This window comes from Cyprinus carpio, chromosome B18 (genome assembly GCF_018340385.1).
Source record: "Cyprinus carpio isolate SPL01 chromosome B18, ASM1834038v1, whole genome shotgun sequence".
Taxonomy (NCBI): Eukaryota; Metazoa; Chordata; class Actinopteri; order Cypriniformes; family Cyprinidae; genus Cyprinus; species Cyprinus carpio.
This window is the reverse complement of record NC_056614.1, coordinates 26,318,133-26,343,978: the sequence shown is the minus strand read 5'-3', so window position 1 is coordinate 26,343,978 and position 25,846 is coordinate 26,318,133. Positions and strand designations below refer to the sequence as shown.

Below are 25,846 nucleotides of genomic sequence, written 5' to 3'. Positions count from 1 at the left end.
GCTGTTCTTAACTGTTTTCCATGTCATTTGAATAACAACCAAGTAAAGCAGTTTGAATTGAACTGAGAGACTGAGAGCGCATTGAATTCTCATCCTCACCTGTTCCGCGGATGGGACACATCTCTGGGACGGTGGATCCGGACCAGCATCCTCTGTTCTCACAGCAGCACTGGCTCTTGGACATACGCTGCGGCAGCAGGTTAGCACAGCGCCCGCTCACAATGTTAGCGTAGCAGAAGCCCGTCCGAGCGTCTGGAGCGGAGCACACAAACTTGTTGCTATGTTCACTCGTTCATAATCACAAAATACTATTTGCAAATAAAAAAGCAATTAAACTACACAAGTGTGTTTGCACATTTCTCAATGTTTCTACACGTACAAACTGTTTCATAATCATGTGTGCGTATTATGATTGGCTGGGTTAAAAACTCACATCTTATTGGCTAAAGAGAAAATCTGTTTAAAAAACACTTGTGAATCGGTGAAACATCCTTTAGTGAGGCACAAACACACATCTACCACCCAGACAACAGAGAACGTTCTGGAATGGTTTTCTCAAAGTTATGATCAAACGTTAAAATAAGAGTGTTCATTCAGAGTTATCTGGCCTTTAATAATGTTCTTAAAGTGTTGGTACAAATACATTATTTATGTTGCTACTTGTTTCAGAATGTTCAGAGAACATTCAAAAGTAACGTTTCTTTAATGTTTGTAAAATGATACAATGCAATGTTCCCTTAACATTCTCATTAAATTTTTTTTTTTTTTAAATATTTAAAAAACTGTATGTTTCGAATGTTCAAAGAGCTTTCAGAAATAACGTTTTCATAACTTAGAGCATATTTTTGTTAGCTGGGTGGATGCGTATTTCACCTCGCATTGGGTACGTGGCCACACACACACACACACACACACACACTCTCGCAGTGTGACAGCACAGTCTGTGTAATGACAGAGCATTTCCAGCTGCAGGAGTAACGTGACGGAGCGAGTGGAGCGCGATGATGGAGGAGAAGAAAGGGATGTTTGGCTCAGGAAAGGTTTGGAGTGGATCGAGTCATTGAGCACATTCCTTCCACACAAACACAGCCAACACACATCAGCTGAAGAGCACTGACCCACTTACACACACACACACAGAGGACGGCCTCCTCTAAAGGCCTCACACACAAACACTTATTCTTACAGTTTCATGCAATTCATCAGCAAAACTGTACATGTTCTGTTAAAGTCAGTTCAAGTCAAATTACATTAAACCCGGTTAACTGGATCAGGGGCCATCAAATCATAAACATGAAAAAATATGATAAATCATTTTAAAATAAAAATGAATCAAAATAAAATATTTCAGAAAATGATTTAAGCCATATATATAAAAAAAATGAATAAATAAAATAAAACACTAAAAATTTAATTATAGAAATGCAAAATTAAAATAGATTATTTCACCAAAAAATACAAATAAATCCAAATAAAACACTTACTAAAAATTTATTTAACCATATAAATGCAAAAGTAAAATAAATAAATTATTTTAAAAATTAAAAAAAATCCAAAAAAAATAACAACAAAAAAAAAAAACAAAAAAAAAATGAATAGTTTCTCTCCAAAAACACACACAGAAAAAACAAAAAACACAACAGCAGAAAAGAAGACAGGAGGAGAGGTTGATCAATCAGACGAGTCGGTCAGACTCACCGATGCAGCGTGAGCCGTCCAGCGCCGTGTCGAAGCCCACTGGACACCTGCAGAAGTAGCTGCCGATGGTGTTGGAGCACTGACCTCCACTGCACAGGCCCGGGATCTGAGAGCACTCGTCAATGTCTGAGAGACACAAAACCCTTCAGATAATCACACTTAAACCAGCCGCTACAGTACAAACCGCTTCAACATCAAAACCACACTCATGACGCTGACCGACTGAGAAAATCATACAAAGCTATAGTGCATCTACTTACCTGCACATCTTCTGAAACCTGTCTGATGATCTTCTGGATAATGATACTGAGTATTCAGATACTTGTTGTAAAATTAAAATTTCAGTTCCACCTATCAATTCCTGTGTACACATCTTTTATTCTCAGCTGGCGAAAAGGGGCTTTTAAAAATGTATTCATTCAAGAGATTCATTCAAAAGCACTGATTCATCCGGTAATGAAACGAGTGAATCTTGAGTGAGTCATTGAATCATTCCATTCATAAATTCCGTGAGATTTTGTTTACATGTCTACTATGTTTTTCTTCAGAACTGTGAGAGAACTACAACCTCCATTAAAAAAATTTATCCAGAATCAGCTCTATTTTGCACACAAACAGCTCTTAATCGAGTCCATTGGAATCCATAAGAATGGGAATCGATGAGCAGAATTGGAAATGATCAAATTCAAACGATACCCAAATCTACCATTCACTGCAGAAGTGATGCAGTGACCCATTTCTCCAAATTTGCCGAAGAATCAAACTCATCTACATCTGGGATGATCTGAGGGTGAGTTTTTAGAAACACTCAACAAGATAATTTGGAATCTAAATCAAGTCTCACGTCACATTTCTCAATTCGAGACTGGATTCTGGCACCCAAACTACGAAAGAGAGCAACGGCCCGTCATCTACACAACCCTGCCGCTGCGGGACGCTGCGTTTGAAGGGGTTTTGCTGTGTGATGTGAATCATTGAGCAATATGAATATCAGATTTACTGTCAGACGACTGACCGCAGCATCTCTGCAGTGAAATACGACTTGACTAATAATGGACAGCAGTCTGAGTTTGGCTCTCGTTCGGGTGCTTTCCAGAGCTCTGGGCCGTTATTTCTGGGTGCGGGGTGGGTACGGATCTCACACACAAACACACACAAACGCGAAGCAGCCAGACTCTCTCCGTCTGTCCTATAAACACGTCTGAAAGCATCGACTCAGACTCGCTGTCTAAACAAACTCACGCTAATCAGACCGCCAGGGAACCAGCACATCGTCTTCTGTGACCATCACAATCCATATACATAAATGATGAAAATAATGAATGCACTGAACTGTGGATGGAGTTTGATAAGATAGAGATTATGTGAGAGAGTCAAAGATCTACCATTCGACTGTAAAACATACTGAACTAAACCATATTAAACCAGAAACACACTCACAGCTGAAGATGACAAAAATACACGCAGATAAATGTTCAGAGGAGCTTAGTCTCAGAAGTTTCTCCAAAAAGATCTCAAGAGAGACTAAAACAGGCCCAGATGAGTCACTAGTCTTCATCTGATGAGAAATGTTTCTTTTGTTTGTTTCAGTGTTTCATTTTGAGATCTGACTGCAGGTTTTGGTATCTTTCCAACTATCCAAAAACATGTTCCAAAAACGCTTGCTAACATTCTCAGTGAATTGTGAAAATGTTATTTCTGACCATTCAAGAGTTTTTTAACTGTTTAATAATAACTTTTCTTGATTATGTACGGACGTTCCATTTTATCAGATGTTACAATTGAGTGTTCTCTGAACATTCTAAAAATGTCATTTAAAAACATTGAATGAAAGCCCAACTAAAATGTATCAGAAAAATGTTGTGCCAACATTATTAGGGACTTTTTATCAGGAGAAACATCTGAGAACTTCAGAATAAGTCTCTGTTTGTTCTACATTCGCTACGAGAAACATCTGAGATGTTAAAGGAAGGCAAACTCCAGATGCAGAGCTGAACAATGAGTTCTGATGTGTGTGTGTATGTGTGTGTGTGTGTGTGTGTGTGTGTGTGTGTGTGTGTCATTACCTTCACATTTCTGTGTGATTTCGTTAAACTTGTGTCCAGCTGGGCATTTGCACTCAAATGAGCCCACGGTATTCACACAGTTTCCCCCCTGACAGAGTCCAGGAATGGCCTGGCACTCGTCCACATCTGCACCACACACCGCAGAAAAAAAAAAAAAAAAAAAAAAAAAAAAGAAAAGAAATGCTTTAACAACAACACAACACAACAGATGCACTCAAATCAGTGTGTATAATTCAAAAACAGAAACAACATGAGGAGGAAATATCAGCGCTCCGGTCTCATGTCGCAACGCTTCAAGTGTGTTTGTGGAGCCTGAGAACAAAGCAAAGAGTTAAGACATAAACAAATCTTCAGATTGTGCTCTATTTCTGTATGACTAATCAAATGGAAGTAAATGAGTGTCATTGATCATGTCACAGTCAAATGATCTTCTGTTGCATAAGTCATAATGTTTTACCCACAATAAAGAAAAAAAACTTTAAAAAAAGATGCTCACACTACAGTTCAAAAGGTTTTTTTTTTTCTTTTTTGTTGTTTTTGAAATAATCTCTTCTGCTCACCAAGACTGCATTTATTTGATCAAAAAATACATTAAAAACAGTGAAATATTATTAAAATTTAAAAAACAGCTGTTTTCTATGTGAATCTCTGTTAAAGTGTAATTTAATATCTGTGATGTCCAGCTGTATTTTCAGCATCATTACTCCAGTCTTCAGTGTCACAAGATCTTCAGAAATCATTCTAATATGATGATCTGCTGCTTAAGAAACATTTCTGATTATTATCAATGTTGAAAACAGTTGTGCTGCTCAATATTTTTGTGGAAATCATTTGTGCATTATTTTTCAGGATTCACAGATGAATAGAAAGTTCAATAGAACAGCATTTATCTGAAATAGAAATCTACTGTAACATTATAAATGTCTTTACTGGCAATTTTGATCAACTGAATGCATCCTTGATGAATAAAAGTGTTTTGAACAGTCATGGAGACTGCGAGTGCATTCAGACTCGTTGATCCCATCAGTGTGTAGTGTGGGAGAATATCTACTGTGATAGTGATACTGTACACACACACACACACACAGACAGACAGTGAGGAGCAGGGAGACAAGTAAATAGGGAAGAAATATTAAGGGACAAGATAAAAACCTGATTGATTTAAGGGAGAAGTGTGAGACCGAACCGAGAGAGAGAGAGACAAAAGCGAGACGAGCCCACGCTCACCCTCCCAGAGCGACTCAGACAGCCAGACGATTAAAAAAGAATTCACCCAGCTGGAGGAATTACAGTCACAGCCAAACCACACACACACACACACCGGAGCCGGTCTATGGCAATACCGGAGATCCTCTTCAAAACCTGCAGCACAGACCGGAACAGACCAGCAGAGACCGGCACATCCGGCCCATCTTACCCCAGCACTTCAGCTCAGATCAACAGGTGCATCACACTCTGTGTGTGTGTGTGTGTGTGTGTGTGTGTGTACTGAGTGTTTCAGAGTGGATCTGTGTGTTTGCTCTTGATAAGTGTAGATCTTGATCTGTGTGTGTGTGTGTTGTGGGATTTGTCTGGGATCGCTGAGGCGTGCGTCTATGTGTTCTGAACAGTGTGTCCTTGTTTGCATGACTGAGAGAGCATTCCTTCATTAGAACCAAAACCAATCTGACTCAATTAGAGTGAACTGTCCGTCCGTCTGTGTGTGTGTGTGTGTCTGTGTGTGTGTGTCCGTCTGTGTGTATGTGTGTGTGTGTGTCTGTGTGTGTCCGTTTGTGTGTATGTGTATGTGTGTGTGTCTATGTCAGGGTCAGAAATGAACTTTTCCAGTAAGTGGCAATATTTGCCCCAAAAATGGATTTCCTGGTGATTCTTCACCTTTGTAAGGGCACTTTTTATAATTACTTTATTAAATGCTTCTGTGTTGTTGTTTTTTAGGTCAAATATTTAAACTGAACCAATTACTCAAATCAATCACAGCACTGTAGACTGATACCAAAACTTTAACAGAAGGGCCATCTGACATGACATGGCATTCATTTACACAACAATTACATAAAACACAAACTCATTAGAGCAGTGGTCTCAAACTCAGTTCCTGGAGGGCCACAGCTCTGCGGAGTCTGCACCTGACTGGAAGTTTCTAGTAATCCTGAAGACCTTGTGTATATATATATATATATATATATATGTGTGTGTGTGTGTGTGTGTGTGTGTGTGTGTCTCACCCTGGCAGGCCCCGGAGCGGTGGTTGGGAATGAAGCCGCGGCGGCAGGGGTGTGGCTGTGCTGGACACTGCTCACAGGGATGACCCCAGGCCCGTCCCACCGTCGCACAGCACAGCGTCTTAGTGCAGACGATTCCCGTCAGCTGACCCTGACACATCTGGTTACTGACCGACGCGAAACACGGCCCCGTCCTGTAATCTGGAGACACACAGAACATGTTTAACACACTAATGCAACACTTTGTTCGCACGACATCTGTGTCCCTGCAGCACAGAAGCAGTCATCAGTAGCACAGGTGTATTTGTAGCAATAGACAACAATACATTGTATGAGTCACAATTATACATTTCTCTTTTATGACAAAAATCATTAGGATATTAAGTAAAGATCATGTTCTATGAAGATATTTTGTATATCTCCTACCGTAAATATATCAAAACTTAATTTTTGATTAGTAATATGCATTGCTAAGAACTTCATTTGAACAACTTTAAAGATGATTTTCTCAATATTTAGATTTTTTGCACCCTCAGATTCCAGATTTTCAAAATAGTTGTATCTCAGACAAATATTGTCCTCCTAACAAACCACACCATCAATGGAGAGATTATTTATTCAACTTTGAGATGATGTGTAAATCTCAGTTTCAGAAAACTGACCCTTATGATTGGTTTTGTGCTCCAGGCGTCACATCTCAGTAGTAGTTGCAACACACTCCCGGCTAACAGGGAGCAAAACGTTCTTCCAGTAACATTAACAGAACAACTTTAATATTTGTTCTCAAAACATTTTCAGGGAAACATTTTCACATTGTTCATGGAATGATTCTACTGAAGCCATTTTTAGTAAACATATTTTTTATTCTTTTTAATGTTTTTAGACAAAGAGAATATTCAGTAGTAAAATTAACATAATGATTAAACCGATACAATGGAACGTTCCCTTTTTTTTTTTTTTATTTAGTTTTTAACACATTTGAAATACTAGACCATTTAGAACAGTCAAAATTAATGTTTTAACCTTAATAACTTAATGGGAACTTTGGCAAAACGTTCTTAAGAAACATATTTTTGTTGACTGGGCTAATGGGACAATATTTAAAAACCGATAAATGTGAATAATTCCAATTATAATTTTTTCAATCAACTGTGATTATTACTATTGAACCATGCTGTCGTTTGTTTGATAAGGTGAAAAAATAAATGATCATTAACTTCATTTAAAAACGTATGAAGATGTAATTTATACTTATACTAGCATTGAAACAATAATGGAAGAATGACAGAGAGAACGATCACAAATCTCACATCTCTGCTGTTCTTACAGTGTTGATCACACTCACTGCCCTCGCTACCCTCAACCTTCCCCCACCGAAAACTCGGCGGAACACCCTGCTGCGTGTGTGTGTGTGGGTGTGTCCGTGTGTGATAGAGACGAGCGAGTGTGTGTGTGTGTGTGTGTGTGTGGAGAGAGAGTTTGTGTGAGAGAGATTTGTCTGAAGGGGACACATCCTGCACGCTAAACATCTGGGAGCTAATAAAAACACACACATACAACTACCCACACACACACTTATGTCCTATCAGTGACAGGGGGAACCGTACTCCATAGGTGTAAATGGTTTTTTATACTGTACAAACTGTACATTTTCTATCCCCTTACGCAACCCTAACCTACACCTAAACCTACCCCTCACAGAAAACTAACAGGCATGCTGAGATTCTCAAAAAACTTTCCTTCTGTATGATTTATACGACACTTGTTCCTCCTCAGGGGGAACCAAAAAAATGTCCCCACAAGGTCAAAATTTACTTGTATTATAGTATTACTTGTGGGGACATTTGGTCCCTGAACACACACACACCCACGACTCACTCTCTCTTGTCTCTCTCTCTCACCACACACACATGGTCACATTAGCAGATGATTGATTCATTATGGAATTCGTGTTATTCTCCTAGCAGTTACATCAGCTGACTAAATCTCTGGGAATGTACCTGTCGTTCCCACTGGCCGCTCTCTGTGCACGTCCTTGCATGCACCAATCCAATTTAACATTCATTTACCACAAAACAATTGACTTACAGATGCGAGGGAATCACCACACACCACTTGACACCATTACCCCTTTACAACACCCCCCCACCAGATCAGGGTCACGCCACGTACGATGGACAGCACATAGAACAGGTTTCGATTTGACACAATGGTAAAAATTTGTTTTTTTTTTCAAAGTGAATACAGATTTAAATACCAAAAAAACGTCGTGAAGTTTAACATCGCAATGAAACCTAGGTTATAGAAAAACAAGTAACAAAAACGCCAACAGTTTTAAAAATAGGCATGCATCGTTTAAAGTTAAAAAATAGTCATATAACCAGATGTTATACAATGCATGCATCATAACTTTAAAAACTAAAAATAAAAACATTTTTTAAAAAGCATGCATCCTTAGATAAAAAATAGTCATAAAAGATGTTTTAAAATGCATGCCATTCATAATTTTAAAAAATATAAAAATAAAACCATTTTAAAAATGCATGCATCATAACTTTAAAAAAAAAATATTAAAACAAACACACAGAAATTCATGCATTATAATACTAAAATTAGGTATGCGATGATATATCGGCCACCATATCGGATATTGGGCGGATAACATGCTTATAATTGTGATATCGGTGCATCCCTAATTAAAAATAGTCATATTAAAACAGAAATTATTTAAAATGCACGCATCCTAAGTTATAAAACAGAGTACTAAAAAGATGTTTTAAAATGCATGCATCAATAACTTTTAAAAAATAAAAATTAAAACATTTTAAAAAGGCATGGCATCATAACTTTAAAAAAAATAAATTAATAACTAAACCACAAGAACACTTCATGCATTATAAGGTATAAAAAAATTGGGCCGCAGACATGATGTCGGCCCCCATATCGGTTAGCGGGCCCCGAGATAAAATGCCTTAATTTTGATATCGGTGCATCACCTAATAAAACTAGTCATAAACAAGAAATTATTTAAACTGCATGCATCATAAGTATAAAATAGTCATAAAAAGCACATTTTAAAATGCATGCTTCATGAGCCAGATAAAAGTGCTATGCCTTTTAAGGCACTGTAGATAAAGTGTTGACCACCGCCTGGTGGGAATGGAGGAGGGTCATCACCAGAAATTCCTATTTCGCTATCTATAATTAGATGAATATCTATCAGCCATCTCAAACTACCAGGTTTAGCACAAAACAAGTGCACAGACAGGTGAGTAGGGCGGAGCTTTCACATGTGTGCTGTGAGACTGTGATTGGCCTACACCGGGATGAATGTTGGTACTAAACTGTATAAAAGTCAGAGTAAGAAGTTTCTGCAACAATTCAGCCTCATTTATAACAAGGCGGACCCAAAATGCAAAAATGCTCTGTCTTTAGTCTGCCCCAGTGACCTAAGAGCTACGTAAACACACCCCTGACCTCCCTGACGCGATCGTGTTTCTGTTCCAGTGGATGTGTCATAGAAGGGATGTTTCCAGATTGCATTGTAATAAAGATGATTCCAACAAGACGAGCAGCAAACAAAAGAGAACGCTCTGTATGTTTCACAAACACTGAACTCAAGCACATCTGAGCCGTAATAAACATCCAAAGAGTCCAGAAACCAGGTCCTGAACACACACACACACACACACACACACAACACACACACACTTCATTGCTTTGAACACAGCTTGCTCAGACTTAGGGAAAAGTTAAACAATTGTAAAGAAAATGGAGTGTGAAAACCCAGTATAATGGTTCACAGCAGTGTAATGTCGCTGCTTTCTGTCATTAATGTTAATCAAACAATAATAAACTTTTGTAGCTTAACACAGATTTATTAGATTCAGCTGTAAATACAGGGAAGATCTTCACAGCGTTATGGTACATCTTGGTGATGTCATTCAGTTTCTTTACCTCGAATAAGGTTAGACTTACATGGACAAAATATAAAAAGCACTGTTTGCAAAATTATTCACCTTTGGGGCTATTATATTATATAAGTTTGTTATGTTTATTTTTATTTTTTTTATGCTTTGATTTTCACCTACAAAAAATCCACCACAATATCACTGGTTATTTTTTTCCAAATACCAGCTATTCAAGATCATGTGGTGATTTTGCTTTTTCTGCTACGCAACATATATATTGCAGAAAAACAAAATATCGCCAATGTGCGGGTTGATATAATATCGTGCAAGCCCTAACACACAACCACCTCTCAGAGAAAACTCCTCTCCACTTCCACACAGACACACTACTCACAAAGACACACAAACCACTACAGAGACACGCCACACTCCAAGCAGGACACACACACACTCACGACACACACAGTCCCAAAACACTAACTCAGACACACCCACCACTCACGCAGACAGCACAACACTCACGCAGAACGCCGTCACACACACATCACAGACACCCACACGCACGCACCAACACAAAAGACAACACACACACCAAAGAGACACACACAAACACACACTCACTCACTCATCACGCACTCACTCATGAGACACACACACACACACAAACACTCCCGCAGGACACACACCACAACAGACACACACACACACACACACACAAACACACACACACACAAAAAAATCACAGACACACACACACAAACACTCACAGACACACACACACACACACACACACACACACACACACACTCACAGAGAACCCCACAGATACACACTCACTCACTCACTCAGACACACACTCACGCAGACAGACACACACACACACACACACACAGACACACACACAGACACACAGACACACACTCACAGAAACACACACACACACACACACACACACACACACACACACACACACACACACACACACACACACACACACACACACACACTCACAGAGACACACAGATACACACTCACTCACTCACTCAGACACACACTCACGCAGACAGACACACACACACACACACACACAGACACACACACAGAAAACACAGACACACACTCACAGACACACACACACACACACACACACACACAGACACACACACTCACTCACACACACACACACACTCACACACACACACACTCACAGCAGTGCCTCAGACGCCGGCTTTTAAGAGAAAACAAAATGCTGAACGAATCGACCTTTAGACTACAGACTACAGTGGGAGGAGTTTATTATTGATGTGCATGTCTGTGGTTTTATAAATCATCAGATGTGCGGTCTCACCTCTCTCACACTGAGCTCGGTGAAGCCCGTAGTTACACAGACAGCGGTTGGGAGCAGCGACACATCCGGCCCGTTCAGACAGCCGACTCACACAACAGCTAAGGAGACAGAGACACGGTTAAGGTCTCGCAGCAGGTGCATGTGCATCTGTGAGTGTGCTGCAGGGTTCGGAGAGTCTTACGATGGCCACGTGAGCTTCCGTTGTATCCCTCTCTGACACAGACATCGCGTCCTCCGCACACGTGCAGCCGTTCATGCAGCGGAATGTACAGTCTGGACTGAAGAACACAACTACCAGAAGCATTATTTACTGTACATAATGCCCAACAACACCACACAGCTTCGGTTGGGTTTACCAATGTAATGGAGAATCTAAAGTGCTGGATATTTCACCCTTCATGTAGGACAGAGGTTACACCACAATAAAAACATTCCACAAGTTTCAGAACTCTAAATTATTAACTTCTACCTTTCTAAAATGTCCAGATTTGAAATAGGGAGAATAAAAACGTGTGGTGTTGTCCAATCACAAGAGCAACACTGCTGTTGGATAAAAATAATATACAACTTTATATTAAAGTGAATATATTAACTAACATAAACAACCAATAAACAATACATTTATTACAGCATTTAATAATCTTAGTTAACATTATTAGTGCGTGTTAATTCACAGTGCATTAACTAATGTAAACAAGCAAACTTTTGACTTTAATAATGCATTAGAAAATGTTGAAATTAACATTAACGAAGATTAATAAATGCTGCAGAATGCTTGTTCATTCTTAGTTCATGTTGACTAAAGTAGATAACTAATATTAACTAATGAACCTTATTGTGAATTGTTACCAATTTTTTTTAGAGTAATATCTGTATAGATATTTGTTACATTTATGTTGGTTTTTGTTACAAATGGTTGCATCGTTTCATTCATGCTGTAAAGGAGGGCGTGGCTATCGGAACACGTGTCATGCTGTAAAGGAGGGCGTGGCTACAGTGCGATGAAGTCAGCCAATCACAGCAGTCGGTGTTGGGGGAAGTTACTTTTAAAAGTAATCCATTACAATATTGCGTTACTCCATGAAAAAGTAATTAATTCTATTACTTTGTTACTTCTTATATAACTTTTATGGATTACGTTACTTTTGCGTTAATTTTTGTCACCTGGGCTGAGCTTGCTCATTTTTTTTTTTATAACAAAAATCCCCAAAAGTTACATTTTTGGCAATTGTAAAGACCCTTAGACACCAAAAGATAAATTAATTAGCCTTAAACCTGAAGGAAACGCCTCTGCACTCACTCCCGATTTCTCTCAACACAGGGACAAGAGAGCTGTCTGTCAATACTGGAAAAATAAAGTAACTGCGTGTGTGATTTAAATAGAACTTGATACGAACTCATATGAATTCAAAAGTAAGGGTTAATCTGAGTAACAGAGTGGTGTTTACTGCCATTTCTGCAAAGAGGAACACAATGTGTTTTACAGAAAGTAAAATCTTACTAGTATTGGACTTTTTGGTGCACAAAACCTTGAGAAACATATAAGAAAATCTGATAACTGCATTCATGACCCCTTTAATATCAAGGCAATTCGACCAGCACAACCTAGAGTAAAATAACAAACACATTATTATTGTGTGCATGAATCATTGTTCCATGTTGTTGGATCCCTCCACAATGGGCGCTTGAGGAGTGCTGAGCTCCAAATCTGGTGGCTGACTGTGTCCCCCAAACACCTACACACACACACCAACACACAAACACACAGAGCGTCTCTCCTCCCGTGGAGCTGCAGCGGTGATCCAGTGAGGCATGTTGACTGTGGGCCAGACTCCAAATCACACACACCCTATCCAGACACAGCCTATATTCAACACTATTTGTTATTCTATAATCGCGGGCAGTAAAACAACCACAAGAAACCCAGGACACGATCAGGACTATAAACCATCTTTTCGTGTTAAGATGCCAAACCATAGCTCGGTTAAAAAATCTTTGCCGACGTTTACAGTTGCCTGCAATGGCTTGGTCGTTATTTGTCAATTTTGAGATCATGGGCTGATAAGCTGCATCCTGCTGACGGACACCAGTGCATCATTCCTGCTCCAAAAACAGTCATGCACAATGTTTGATTTTAAATATTCTTATGAAAAAAAAGAAACATATATATATATATATATATATATATGTTTATGAAATGAATGCAAATGTCTGTTCAGTTCAGATCTTATCTCACTGTCATTAAGGCAAAGTTTCTATTTATATAAAGCACATTTTATAAAAATGGTAATCCAAAGGACTATACATAGTTTTTTTTAAATAGTCATAAATTTTTTTAAAACATTTTAAAAATGCATGCATAGTAAGTACATAAGATTTCAGAAAATAAGAAAACATTCTAAAAAATGCATGCTTATAATAAGTGCACAAAACAGTCATTAAATAGAAAACATTTTAAAAAATGCATGCCAACAGTATGTATAAAAATAGTCACGAAAAATAGTAACATTTTTAAAAATGCATGCTTGGTAAATATAAAAAATAGCATTGTAAGGAAGATTTGAAAAAATGCATGCAACATAAGTATAAAAAAAAGTCATAAAAAAAGAAAACATGTTGAGAAATGCATGCTTAGTATAAAAAACAGTCATAACGAGTTCATTTTAAAAAACATGCATCAAAACTAAAATAAAGTGTGCTTTTAATGCATTTTGTTAATGCAAAAATAAGATTATTACATAAGAATAAAAAAAAAAAATTACTTCCAAAAGCAAATAAAAAGCTGTGAAGAGATTGATCAAAGTGATTAAATGAAATAAATTAATAAACTAGATTTTAAGGGGTGCATAATATCAGGCAGACCTATGGATCACATTGAACCTCTGTATCAGTGCAGTGATACTTTAACAGTGGATAACCGCACAGAATCTACACACAACCATTAAACGTTCAGCAAATAAAGCTGGCTTAGACTGATCAAAACACTCTGAGAATGAGTCATGACAGGAAACAAAGCAGGTAGATCAAGAGTTGAAATGAAGTGATCAAACGTGTTAAGCATCTCCTGTCTGACTCCACACACACCTGGAGGAAGAGGAACTCCTGAATTACCTGATTTGGGATCCACAGGTGCGGGCTCATAGCGATCTGGCCCGCGCTTGGGACAGGTGCGCATCCATGTTGGAGTCTGGAGCAGAAAAGCCGTCTCCGCAGAAGCTGGCGACAAATAGCTGAGAACACAGCAAAAAATAATAACTGACCAGATATTGATCGCTTGACCTTCTCAGACATCGCTAAACATGCAGGGTGGATATTCCTGGAAGCGTTCTGCACATCTCCTGCCTTGTTGTTTGCTGCCTTATACCAGAAGTTTATATTTGCGAAATGTTAGCCAAAATAAGAGGGATATTGTATATTTAGTTACTGACCTGAATAAGACATTTCCACGTAAAAGATGTTTACATATAGAGAAATAATGACTTGAATTTTATAAAAATGACCCCGTTCAAAGTTTACATCCATCCTTGATTCTTAACACTGGGTGTTGTTAGCTGAATGCTCCACAGCTGGTGTGTGTTTCGTGTTTAGTGATGAGCTGTTCATGAGGTCCCCCCTGTTTGTCCTGCCTTCTGTTCGTCAGAAAAATACTTTAGCTTCCACTAATTCTTTGGTTTTTCCAGTTTTTTTTTTTTGTGTTTGGAGGTATTTGAATTACCCTTTCCAACAATGACTGTATGATTCTGAGATCCACACTGAGCACAACCGAGGGACCTCAAACAACTATTACAGAAGGTTCAAACGCTCACCGAATGCTCCGGAAGGAAACGGGAGGGGTGTGAAAACTTTTGAATCTGAAGATCAGGGTAAATTAAACTTATCTTTTTTCTTTGGTTTTAAATGAAAAAATATGATATATAGGTACACCCTCTTCCTTCTGTTGTTTTCAGCTTCAGGAGCAGCAGTGAGCGTTTCAGCACTAGCACGCCTAACGTGTTTAATCCATCCCCGAGAAAATCAAAGTCTGCAGATCAGGGTCTGTGTCCTGCTCCAGGTCTTTCCGTGAGACAGTCTTGCAGTTCATCGAGGCATGCGCCAGCTGTCCATTCAGGAAATATCGGCGTATTTCGGATTTACTGCCATCATATACACGATGCACATATAACTGGAATGCGTCCCAAACTCGGATTATTACCGGAATGTTCTTGTTAAGTGCGACGTCAGCGAGAGGGTCAGGAGGTCAGAGAGACCTCTGCAGGCCACGTGGCTGAGATCCATCCTTCACATGTAAACAACATCACCCCCCCAACGCGCCTGAGAGACGGCGGAGCGCCATAACTAACACAACAGCCTTCCTGAGGCTGCCAATCTATTCATTTACAGGACGAGCGCGCCAAAAACAATCATCTCGCAGAACCCGCCCTCCATCTGCAAACCACTGCGTTTCTGACCACAGCGAAGCGGATGAGGACTCCTTACGGACGATGCACTGGTTTCCTCCGGTCAAGGTCTTCCATCGGGACAGCAGTACGGCGTGATAGCCGGGATCCACACACACATTCGCCTCGCGGGAAGAGTTCAGCTAAATCTAATTCAGATGGACAAAACTCTACAAGCACAGAATAAAATCTACATCGGAAGAACGACGGGAATAGAAGGGGAACATACACCGGTAAACAGAAATTTAGTTTTAAACTTATAAAACTTGAGTATGTTGTATAAGAAACATTACCATTTCAGTCTTTTTGACAGGTACTCCAAAAATCTATTACAATTGTTACTTGTCACATTATATATCTCTTTATATTATCCATCTTACAGACGGCACGGCTGTAAAAAACCTTGAAACCTCATCGCTTTTTAAAATTTCACTCTTTAAAAATGTACATTATGTTTTAAATATTTAAGCCAACTTTCTCAAGCTAACATCAAACTTCAAATTTTTGCCGTGAAATTGTTTAATCATAATTATTTTTTTTTTTAAAATTAAAGAGCATAAATAAATATGAGGGGAAAACACACCAAAAAAAAAAAATACAAAGAACATCAACAGGAATAAAACATGTAATTTTATGTTCCATTTATTTCTTGTATTTTGTGTTTATTGTTTAAGCTTTTTTCTCTACTTTGATATATTTCTATATTTTAGTGTTAAGTTTGGTTTGTATGGAAGCTTGTTTCTGCCACATAACCAAATAAATATATATATATAAATATATATATATATATATATATATATATATCCCAACTATGACGATTTCCGCTTGCAACTTTTTTTTCTCGCACTTTGTGAAATTTAAGTTTTACATTTAAATTTAATAGGTCCAAATTGTGGGATACAAACTTGTTATTGTGAGAAAAAAGATAGAATTGCGAGATAAAATGTCACAATTACTTTTTATTTTTATTCTAGTTTAGTCACAACCAAAAAAAAAGGAATTGAGATGAAAAAATTGTTGAAAACGTTCAGAAAAAATGCATGTTCTATATCTCACAATTATGACTTTTTCTCATAAACTGGTGAGATACAACGTCAAGATTACCAAGGTTCGGACTGAATTTTTTTCTATAACTTGATTGGGTTAAGTTTGTATGTTGGGGGGGACTTAGGATAAAATTTTGAACCCCCCCCCACCGACAAAACTGGAAGATGTTGCAAAACAAACACTACCTCAGAGCTTGAAGGGAAAACACGCCCTCCATGAAACACTAAACGCAATATAGCGCGGGAACGGGTTCCCGCGGACTCCAACGGCTGTTTCATTACGAACTTAGCGGGTGTTATGCGTAATTGTTTCGGTGATGCGAGACGTGAGGCGTTACCCCTTCAGAACGTCATGGCGCGCACCGCCGCGCCGCTTCGCTCGGTTCAGCTCCGGCTGCCTCCACGCGGCTCCGTCTCGCGCCTGCGTCTGCGTCGAGCGTCTGCGCTGATACACACAACAGCGACGCGAGCGCTGAGATTCCCGCCGCGAGCACGAGCAGCCGCCTCATTCTGCGCGCGCTCCCGCTGCAAGACCAACAGCTCACATTAATAACAAAACTGACGAAAACACAAACCTAGTGACCAGGAAACTAGCTCTGCGTGCGTCAGTCACGCGCGTTTATGGAAAGCAAACAAAGAAAACGACAGCAGAGAAACTTTGCTGAGCGGAAGGATGAAATAAAACTGAGTGGAAGAAAGTTTCTGTACCTCCAGCAGATGATGAAGAAGATGAAGATGAAGTCTCCTCCGGTGAGAGTGGACTGGTAAATACTGTATAGTGCCTGGTGAGAGTTGTCAGGGTGAGAAAAAGTGCGTAAAGCGGCTCAGAGGTGCAACTCAAAGCGCAGCGGTGCGTTACTGCCATCAGGGCTCATTCTGCTGCGCCACTACACAATCGTTCATCCAACGCTCGTCCCTCGGATCTCGCCGAGACCTGCGGCGAGTTCAGCGCGGCGGTTGTGGTTATATTAGGAAGACTTGGATCACTGCGGGATTAAATATACTTCCCCTGGAGCACAAAAACCAGTCCAAGAAGTACATTTTTCGCTATTTGAGGGTTTTGTACATTATCGGAAAGCTGATTAAATGAGTTGCCATTGAGGTGAGGGTTGTTATGTTATAGGATAATATTTGGCGTGAGATACAACCATTTGTAAAGCTGGACTCTGTGGGTAAACTACACACAAAAAAAACAAACAAACAAAATCTAAATATTGAGGAAATCGCCTTTAAAACTTGGAGGGTTTGTTGTGGGTTAATTCAATTCCGGTTTTTTTTTTTTTTTTTTTTTTCACAGTTGACGAGTGATGCCTGGCTCCTTGTCCGCTGTTCCCAGTCACGTTAGGCGCGGGGGCGCGCACGCTGGCAGCACCTTGACTCTTGTAACGAGAACACAATGCACAATGAGAGAGGAGGGCTATGAGAAAACAATGTTATGAACTTTTACCCTTTTACTTGTTTAGCGTGTGTATGGGTAATACAAGAAAATAAGACTATATAGGTTGATAGTAAATATCCATATTGTTTTTAGGACCTTACCTGAATAAATTTATTGTGGCAATGCTTCTATAGTTTTTTCTACAACTGTAGGGTAGACTATATAGTATACTCTAATAATACACTATAGTTTTATTGTAGTTAGAAACTAAAGTATGCCTACCATATTTTTGGCCAGTTATCAGTTATCAGTCTACTAGGTTTAATTTTAACAGTAAAGCTTGTAGCATTCATTAACAGTGTTTAAAATATAATCATAATACGTTATTAATACACTCTTTACTTATAGTATGTTGGTATAGTATTTGATATTTAAATCACTCTTGCATTTTTTCTGTGTGTTGAGGAGGTTACTTTGGAACAGTAATATTTAAAACATGTAAGGTACACATTATTAATGTAAACTGCTTACCATTTTTGAACTATTGCTCTAAATATTAATGAGTATTTTCGTTGTTTAAAAATTTAAGGGTTAATCTTACAGTTAAACGCAACGCTTGAGTACCGTCAGACTTTCAGCATCCTACAGAACTTGAATTAAGCTCATAATAATGATTCATTTTAAAGCACAGCCACCACGAAATCAGACTTTAGCAGCTCTTCTCCCTTGAGATCACTTCTGGGTGAGCAACAGATTTTAAAATTCATAAACGAGAACATCGCTTATTAGCTGTGATAGTGTTTTTGAAATTAAATCTTTGCATAGTAACACTGGCATCTGACAATGCCTGGGAACAAAAAAAAACAACAGTTAAAACATTTTTAAAAATAAAGCATATACACAAACCCAAATAGGAAATAAAAGAGTTATAGAATAAGCATGTATCTTGAAACATTAGTGTCTCATATTTTAAAGCAATCAATGCAATTTTGGAAAGAAATCAATCAAATCTGTGTGCGTGAGAGAGAATATTCAAATGTAACCCTTTGTAATCATTAACATTTTCATAAGTAACTAATTTATTTACACAATGTTTCTCTGTAACGGATTGCAGTTACATTTATTTTGTAATTCTGTTACATGTAACTAGTGACTTCCCAACACTGAGTACATTGTATCGAATAATCCCACGCTACATCTCGCACTGATGCACAGAGCTTCAGTAAGAGAGGGAATGAGCTGCTGCATGCTGATGGGTGTTTGTGTCTGCGGTCAGAGGGGAGCGTCCGTCTGCGTCTCATCCCAACGCCGCCCAGCCTGAGACTGATGCAGGAACAACGGCACACGGTGGTGGAGAAACCCGAGCCGCACCCTCCTCCTCTTCTCTCTCTGGAGCGGACCGAAGCTCTGGTGCTTCTGTGAATCAGAAGCATATCATCTGTAAGGAATGCAGACTGAAGTCAACATAAAACTAAGGCCGTTACTTTCTCAAGACATGCTCTTGATCTCATCTTTGTGTTCTAAACAAACGTTTTTCTTCATAATCCTTCGTCTGAATGCAATCGCTGCAGCTACACTTTTCATCCCACTGACTCAATTCATACGCAGTGAAAATCTAATACATTTCATGCACTCTCAAGTTTGGTGAACTCTGACCTGCGAACTTGTGTGACTAATAGAAGAAAAATATATTACAACCTCTGAGCAGAATTTAAAAATAAAAACAAGCTGCAGGTTTGCATCTCTTCAGGTATGTTGAGAAGACTGTGTGTTTTTACATTTTGCATTCACATTTGAGCACTTGGCAGACACTTTTATCCAGAGAGACTTACATTGCATTATTCACTTCTATTGCATTTATTCCCTGAGAACTGAACCCATGATAATGGTGTTGAAAGTGCTGCGTTTTACTGTTTGAGCTTCAGAAATGTGTATTTGTATTTATTAGTATGTGGAATTTTTTTGGCATTGCCATCGCATATCAGAAACATTGCAGTTTCCAAATAAACTGCGCATGCTTAAAAGATGGTTATTATTGTTAATTAAAACTGAAAATAATTCTATTAAAAGTTTTTGTTAATCAAAATAAACCTGAAATAAACAAATAAAATAAAAATAAAAAGTTAAACGAAATACAAAATTAGAAAATATATGAAATAATTCAAAGCACTAAAGTTAAATAAATAAAAAATAAATCTGAATAAAAATAAATGAAACCTAAAAAAAGTGAATAAAAATTGACAAAAGTACATAGAAACTTACTAAAAAACTCAAACTAATATTAAAATAAAATTTGAAATGATCTAAGTAAAAGATGAGATTATTAATAAAACTAAATCATATAAAAATAATGCGCTGCTTTATTAACCACCTTCACACAGGTACTTTTCACCATCCACTCAGTTCATCATGGCCTCGCCCTACAAATGTATGACACCAAATCTCGCGTTTCACTCGTAAATACGTCACATAAACTGGGTTTAAATGGCTAGCGAGCGGCGCTGGGTTTAATTTATGTCGTGACGTCACTGTTCAGCCGTGTGTCTCCGGGTCTCCTCGGCTGCAGGGGTCTCCTTTCGACTCCAGGAATCGAGCGCCTCAGACCAGTACCAGACAGACGATCAGCGATACGGAGGAGTATCTGAAATCTCACAGAATCAATCATTATTAATCACTTCGAGAATGCTTCTGATATCTCAGAGCGTTCAGGTTCACTGTACGAGCCGCCGTGCGTCGGCAAGCACTTCAGATGGGGTTCTGCCTCGATACTGCAGAAGACGCTCTGGTGATGTGGTCAGGCCCTCGAGGCATTGATGGTCCCATCACACAAAAAAACTCCTTCAGAATATAATAGCGTTTGTTACACGAAGAAAAATGGTTCTTTTAAGAACTATTCACTGAAAGGTTCTTCGGAGAACCAAAAACGGTTCTACTATGGCATCAATGCAAAAGGCACTTGTGGAACCTTTATTTTTAACGTTTCCATTGCACAAAATATTAATAAAATGTTGTTTTCACCAATAAAAATGGTTCTTGTAGGAACTCTTCACTGAAAGGTTCTTTAGGGAAACAAAATGTGAAGACCAGCTTTGGAACCTTTATTCAGAAAAGTGGAGAACATTTCCATCGCACAAAAGGAGCAAAAATGATCTTTAAATCAGTGAAGTGTTCTTCACACTAAGAAAAAATAGTATGAAGAACCAAAAAATAGTTGTTCTGTGGCACTGCTGTGAACCCCCCCTTACCAAAAAAAAGTAGTATACTTCAAGTTTATTTTATTAAGTATACTTAAGTATAGGTTCAAGTATATTGAGACTTTTTGTAAGTATAAGTCAAGTATACTAAAAACACAAAAAGTAAACTAAAAGCATACTTTCCTATTTTTTAGTTTAAAAGAAGTAACATAAAAAGTAAACTAAAAGCATACTTTCCTATTTTTTAGTTTATAAGAAGCACCTTTTTTAAACACTGAATAAACTTCGTTGGGCGTAAGGGCCCTCTTTGGACCCTGTGTTTTCAGAGAGCAGTGAGTCATTAATCTCGTTATCGTCAGTTTCAGAGTTCACTGTGTACATTTTGTAAACACGGTGCTGGTGCTGCTTTCTCCGTTCTCATGTGAATATGCAGTTGTGTTTCCATTCCTCTAGATTGCTTCCTCTCAGCTGATCATGATCGGATGTTCTTCTGCTATAAAGCCGGGCCGTTAAAGATTCCAGCTCCTGAAGCAAATGAATTCATGCCTCATTTCTCGCTCTCCACAGAACCCATTCCCAAAAACACTTTGAATCATCTACAGTAGGTTGCTTACGTGTGGCAAAACAACAGACAATGGTTTGTGTTCTAATCTGATTGTGGCCATCACAAACGCTGACCCGAGAGGAGCCTGCGGTTCTCTGGACGCCTGCTTCAGGATCTGTCTGTGACAGGTCTTAGATGATTTTAGGCTGCGCCGCCTGGAGGAGAACCTTGGCAGGGCCAGTCCGCGTCCTGGCAGTTTTCAGCACCGCATCCAAGAGTTCTTCGGTTTCAAACATTAACGGCTCTCAGTCTCGCTGTGGGTCTGTTCCCAGAATCCAGGGTTTTGGAAATGTCTGCGTAAACCTTTTCCCCTGAATGAATGGACTCAATATGAAGCATGTCATTTTTATTCTCTCATAAAAACTCTCCTTTTGATGGGGATGATTTGTGCTTGGTAAATCTTTGTGAGGGGTCAATGGCCACAGGGGCAACACACTGACGCCGACTTTTAATCAATCCAATGCATATATCCTGTAATTCTCTAAAACCAGCTGGTGGATTCACATGAGCTATTTCACGGAAGGCCGTATGTAGAGCAATCTGGCTGCGTGAATCGTGGATGTAGCACGTTGTTCTGCTCTGTGCATCATCCTTGTGAAAGACCGGAATAAAATCAAGGTAAGTTCAGACTCATTGACAGGTAGTGGGTTTATATGAGTTTGGAGAGGCGTTCACATGATTGCTGGGTGATTTCAATCATGTTGAAAGGACGGTATCCATGATTAAATTGGCGAACAAATGGGGATTTTCTTGGATCCACTTTGAGTTCCAAGTTGTTGTTGCGCTGCGTCCCTTATCCACAACATGGATGATGTGATGCATTTGTGCATCTAGTTTGGTAGTTATTATTTGTTGTTTTTTGTTTTTAATAACAGAGAAACTAGAATAAGTTGCATGTACAAAGTAGAATAAAATATCTCACTTCACAGTAGCTACAAAATGTAAATGATTATTAAACAAAAGGTACATTGCCATCTTTCTTGAACGAAAGTGATTTTAAATGCATCTTAATCCATGGGGATCTCTCAGTTTTTGTAAATATGAACTTCCAGAAGATTTGATTCCCTGATAGTACACACACTCATCAATCCATCATAGATCCCGTGTTGTGACCTCATTAATTTCTCATTGGCCCTTCGTCACCAGGTGGTTGGGGAATACTTTTTAAAAGTAATGCATTACAATATTGCATTACTCCCTAAAAAGGTAATAAACGTAATCCCCTAAATCTAATTACGTGGAAAGTAATGAGTTACTTTACTTTTGTGTTACTTTTTCTCACCTAGGCTGGGCTTGTTTTTAATATAAAAACGTTCTATTTTTGGCAAATGTAAAAGCCCTTTCAATTCACACCAATGTGGAAATTAATTGAGCTCGCCAGTCTGAATGGCAATGAAATTGCATGTTGTACAGTATAGGTCGCCGTGCTCAAACATAACCAGAAGAATAGAGATGCAGAAGAAGAGTATTTCGGCACCATAATCTGGTTCATTTGTAACATCGCAGGTCATGAACGCAAACACATCACTGTTTAAATAAAAAGGATTGAATACATAAAGGATATATTGGTGGGTTAACATTTAATTATTGAAGGTTTATTAGCATTTCAATTTTGAAGAATAATATGAAGCTGTTTTGTGCACTCATAATACACACGGTGAATTATTTGAGTCGATGACGAAATACCAAGAGTGATGAGATCATGTTCACGGACACAACGCTCTGCTCTTACTCCTGATTCTGTCCACCATTCGGCAACAATCCATACTGTCACTACAAACACATGGAAACAAATTAAACTGGATTTCTTTCTCTGAAAAAAGTAACACTCCCGATAGTTTTCTTGGCAAATTGAAAAAGTTATTGCATTTACTATACTAGTTACTTGGGAAAAGTATCTGATTCCATAACTTTCGTTACTGTAATGCATTACAAACACCCATAAGTGGCACTGTGAATTCTGCAGACAGAGATAGACGTCTGCTGATCGAATCGTAACGATCACCGGGGCCTGTGTGTTGTTTAGTGGCGTCTCGTCCAATGGATCCCACGCTGTATGTTTTGGATGTTTTCATTTCTTCCTTCTTTGACCTGAGGAGCATCCTTCGCAGGACAAGTACACTCTGACAGACCATCACAACCCTGCACATTTTTGACCATTCTAGGTTGGAAAACTCTGTGGGTTTTGGTCGACAGGGGGTCTTTCGGCCAAACCAGCACACACACACACACACACACACACACACACACACACACCACACACCACACACACTCATGCACATGTAAACATGCATTCACATGTTGTCTACACACACCGATGAGTGAGTTTTCCAAACCAACATGAAATCATTCAAGATGGCTGGTGCTCAGGTGAGCTCAACACTGACCTGAAGAAGAGACAAGCACAAACCAATCAAAACTCAAATGTCTTCAAGGGTCACATGAACTGACTCTGTTTTTGTGTATTTTGTACTGTTCTCTTGAGAAAAAAAAAAAAAATCCCCTAATTTAGAAGTAATAGGCTAGATCTCTGTCTCTGTATTTACCTCCCCCTCATCAAGAACGCTCTGGCGTGGATGATTGTAGCCTCGGAAGTAAACGGGCCCACTTCTGATGACTTGCGGCCACATTAGTTGTGTATAAATGACAGTTCAACATTCTGAATAGATGTGACCTGCTTTGATTTAGGTCAAAAATTGCATAAATAAACTGAACACAGATCAAACGATCTGTAAGACAAGCAAAGCAATAGGGATCACGTAATAAAACCGTTATCATCACACTTTTGTTGCTGACAGTACTGTCAGATCCTACAGGTGTCGCTTTGACATCGCCTTTTTAGTTTCCAAACTTTCACAGAAATCCTTGCGTCCAAGTTGGGCCTTGTTTCTAAATCAATCCAAGTGAACAAAGGACCCGAGTTCTTCACTGGCCAAAAAAAGAACGATGTAGAATTGGTTGGCGGCAGCTAAGCAGGCAGTGAGTAGACTCGTGGGCGGAGCTAAAACAGGCTGCTGTAGAATCTTTGGGCGGAGCTAAACGAGCGGTACTGTAGACTCGTGCGGTGTCTGGAGCTAAAACAGGCGTTGCTGTAGAATGTAGAATCGTTGGGTTGAGCTAAACAGCAGTGCTGTACGAATCTGTGGTGCGGAGCTAACAGGCAGTTCGTGGAGTAAATTTATAATCGGTGGGTGGGAGCTAAACAGTCAGTACTTGTCGAGGGGGAGGGTGGTCGGTGTGTCGTAGCAACAAGGCAGTTGGCGGTTATATCAGTGGGGAGCTAAACCAGAGGGCACTGCTTGTTAGAATTATAATCTTGTGGGTGGAGCTAAACCGGCAGTTCGGTGAATCGTGGCGCGTAGCTAAACAGGCATATGCTGTAGAATCGGTGGGGGGCGTAGCTAGAACAGGCGTAGCTGTAGAACAGGCATAAAGATCTGCACAACTTGCGGCACAGGTTTCACACTATTCATCATAGATATTGAAGGAAGTGAAGATGAAAAATTGAAGTTACTCACAATTACTTTATAGGCTTCAATTGAGCTGTTTTTAGACTAACAACAAAGTTTGGGTTCTGAAACTTACAGGATGTTTTTATAGCACAGTGTCACAAAATCAAGGGAATTTTGGTTACTCAGTTTATGACCACAGCAAGAGTTCATCTCAAACTGTCAAATCCAGTGATTCAGTTCATACTTGGTGCCTTTTAAACCTAATTCTGATTCTTGGTGGGCTGATGTAAATCTGTGTGAGTTTATTTGGCAGTCACTGAGCCTCATTAGAGCGTCTGACATCAGCAGGTGATGAACTCGCGCTCTGCATTCGATCACGGCTCTAGAAACCGGAGCATCACGTGCATCTCTGATATTTTGAGGTAATGCTCTGCTGACTCACACTGACTCGCCCATCGCATGTTACCCAAGACAAATAACGACCCTCGGAT

General features: G+C 39.2%; 1 protein-coding gene across 1 annotated transcript in view; it reads right to left on the bottom strand.

Moving 5' to 3' along the window:
* Positions 1 to 11,471, bottom strand: part of LOC109050884 (fibrillin-1-like) — a 72,130-nt gene extending 60,659 nt beyond the window's left edge. Inside the window, exons 1-6 of the mRNA XM_042743635.1 lie at positions 11,464 to 11,471; positions 11,246 to 11,343; positions 5,990 to 6,187; positions 3,765 to 3,890; positions 1,699 to 1,824; positions 100 to 252 (exon numbers count right to left, since the gene is read on the bottom strand). Of these exons, the coding sequence (XP_042599569.1) occupies positions 100 to 252; positions 1,699 to 1,824; positions 3,765 to 3,890; positions 5,990 to 6,187; positions 11,246 to 11,343; positions 11,464 to 11,471 (709 nt within the window). The remainder of the gene's footprint in view (positions 1 to 99; positions 253 to 1,698; positions 1,825 to 3,764; positions 3,891 to 5,989; positions 6,188 to 11,245; positions 11,344 to 11,463) is intronic.
* Between the last annotated feature and the right edge of the window lie 14,375 nt (positions 11,472 to 25,846).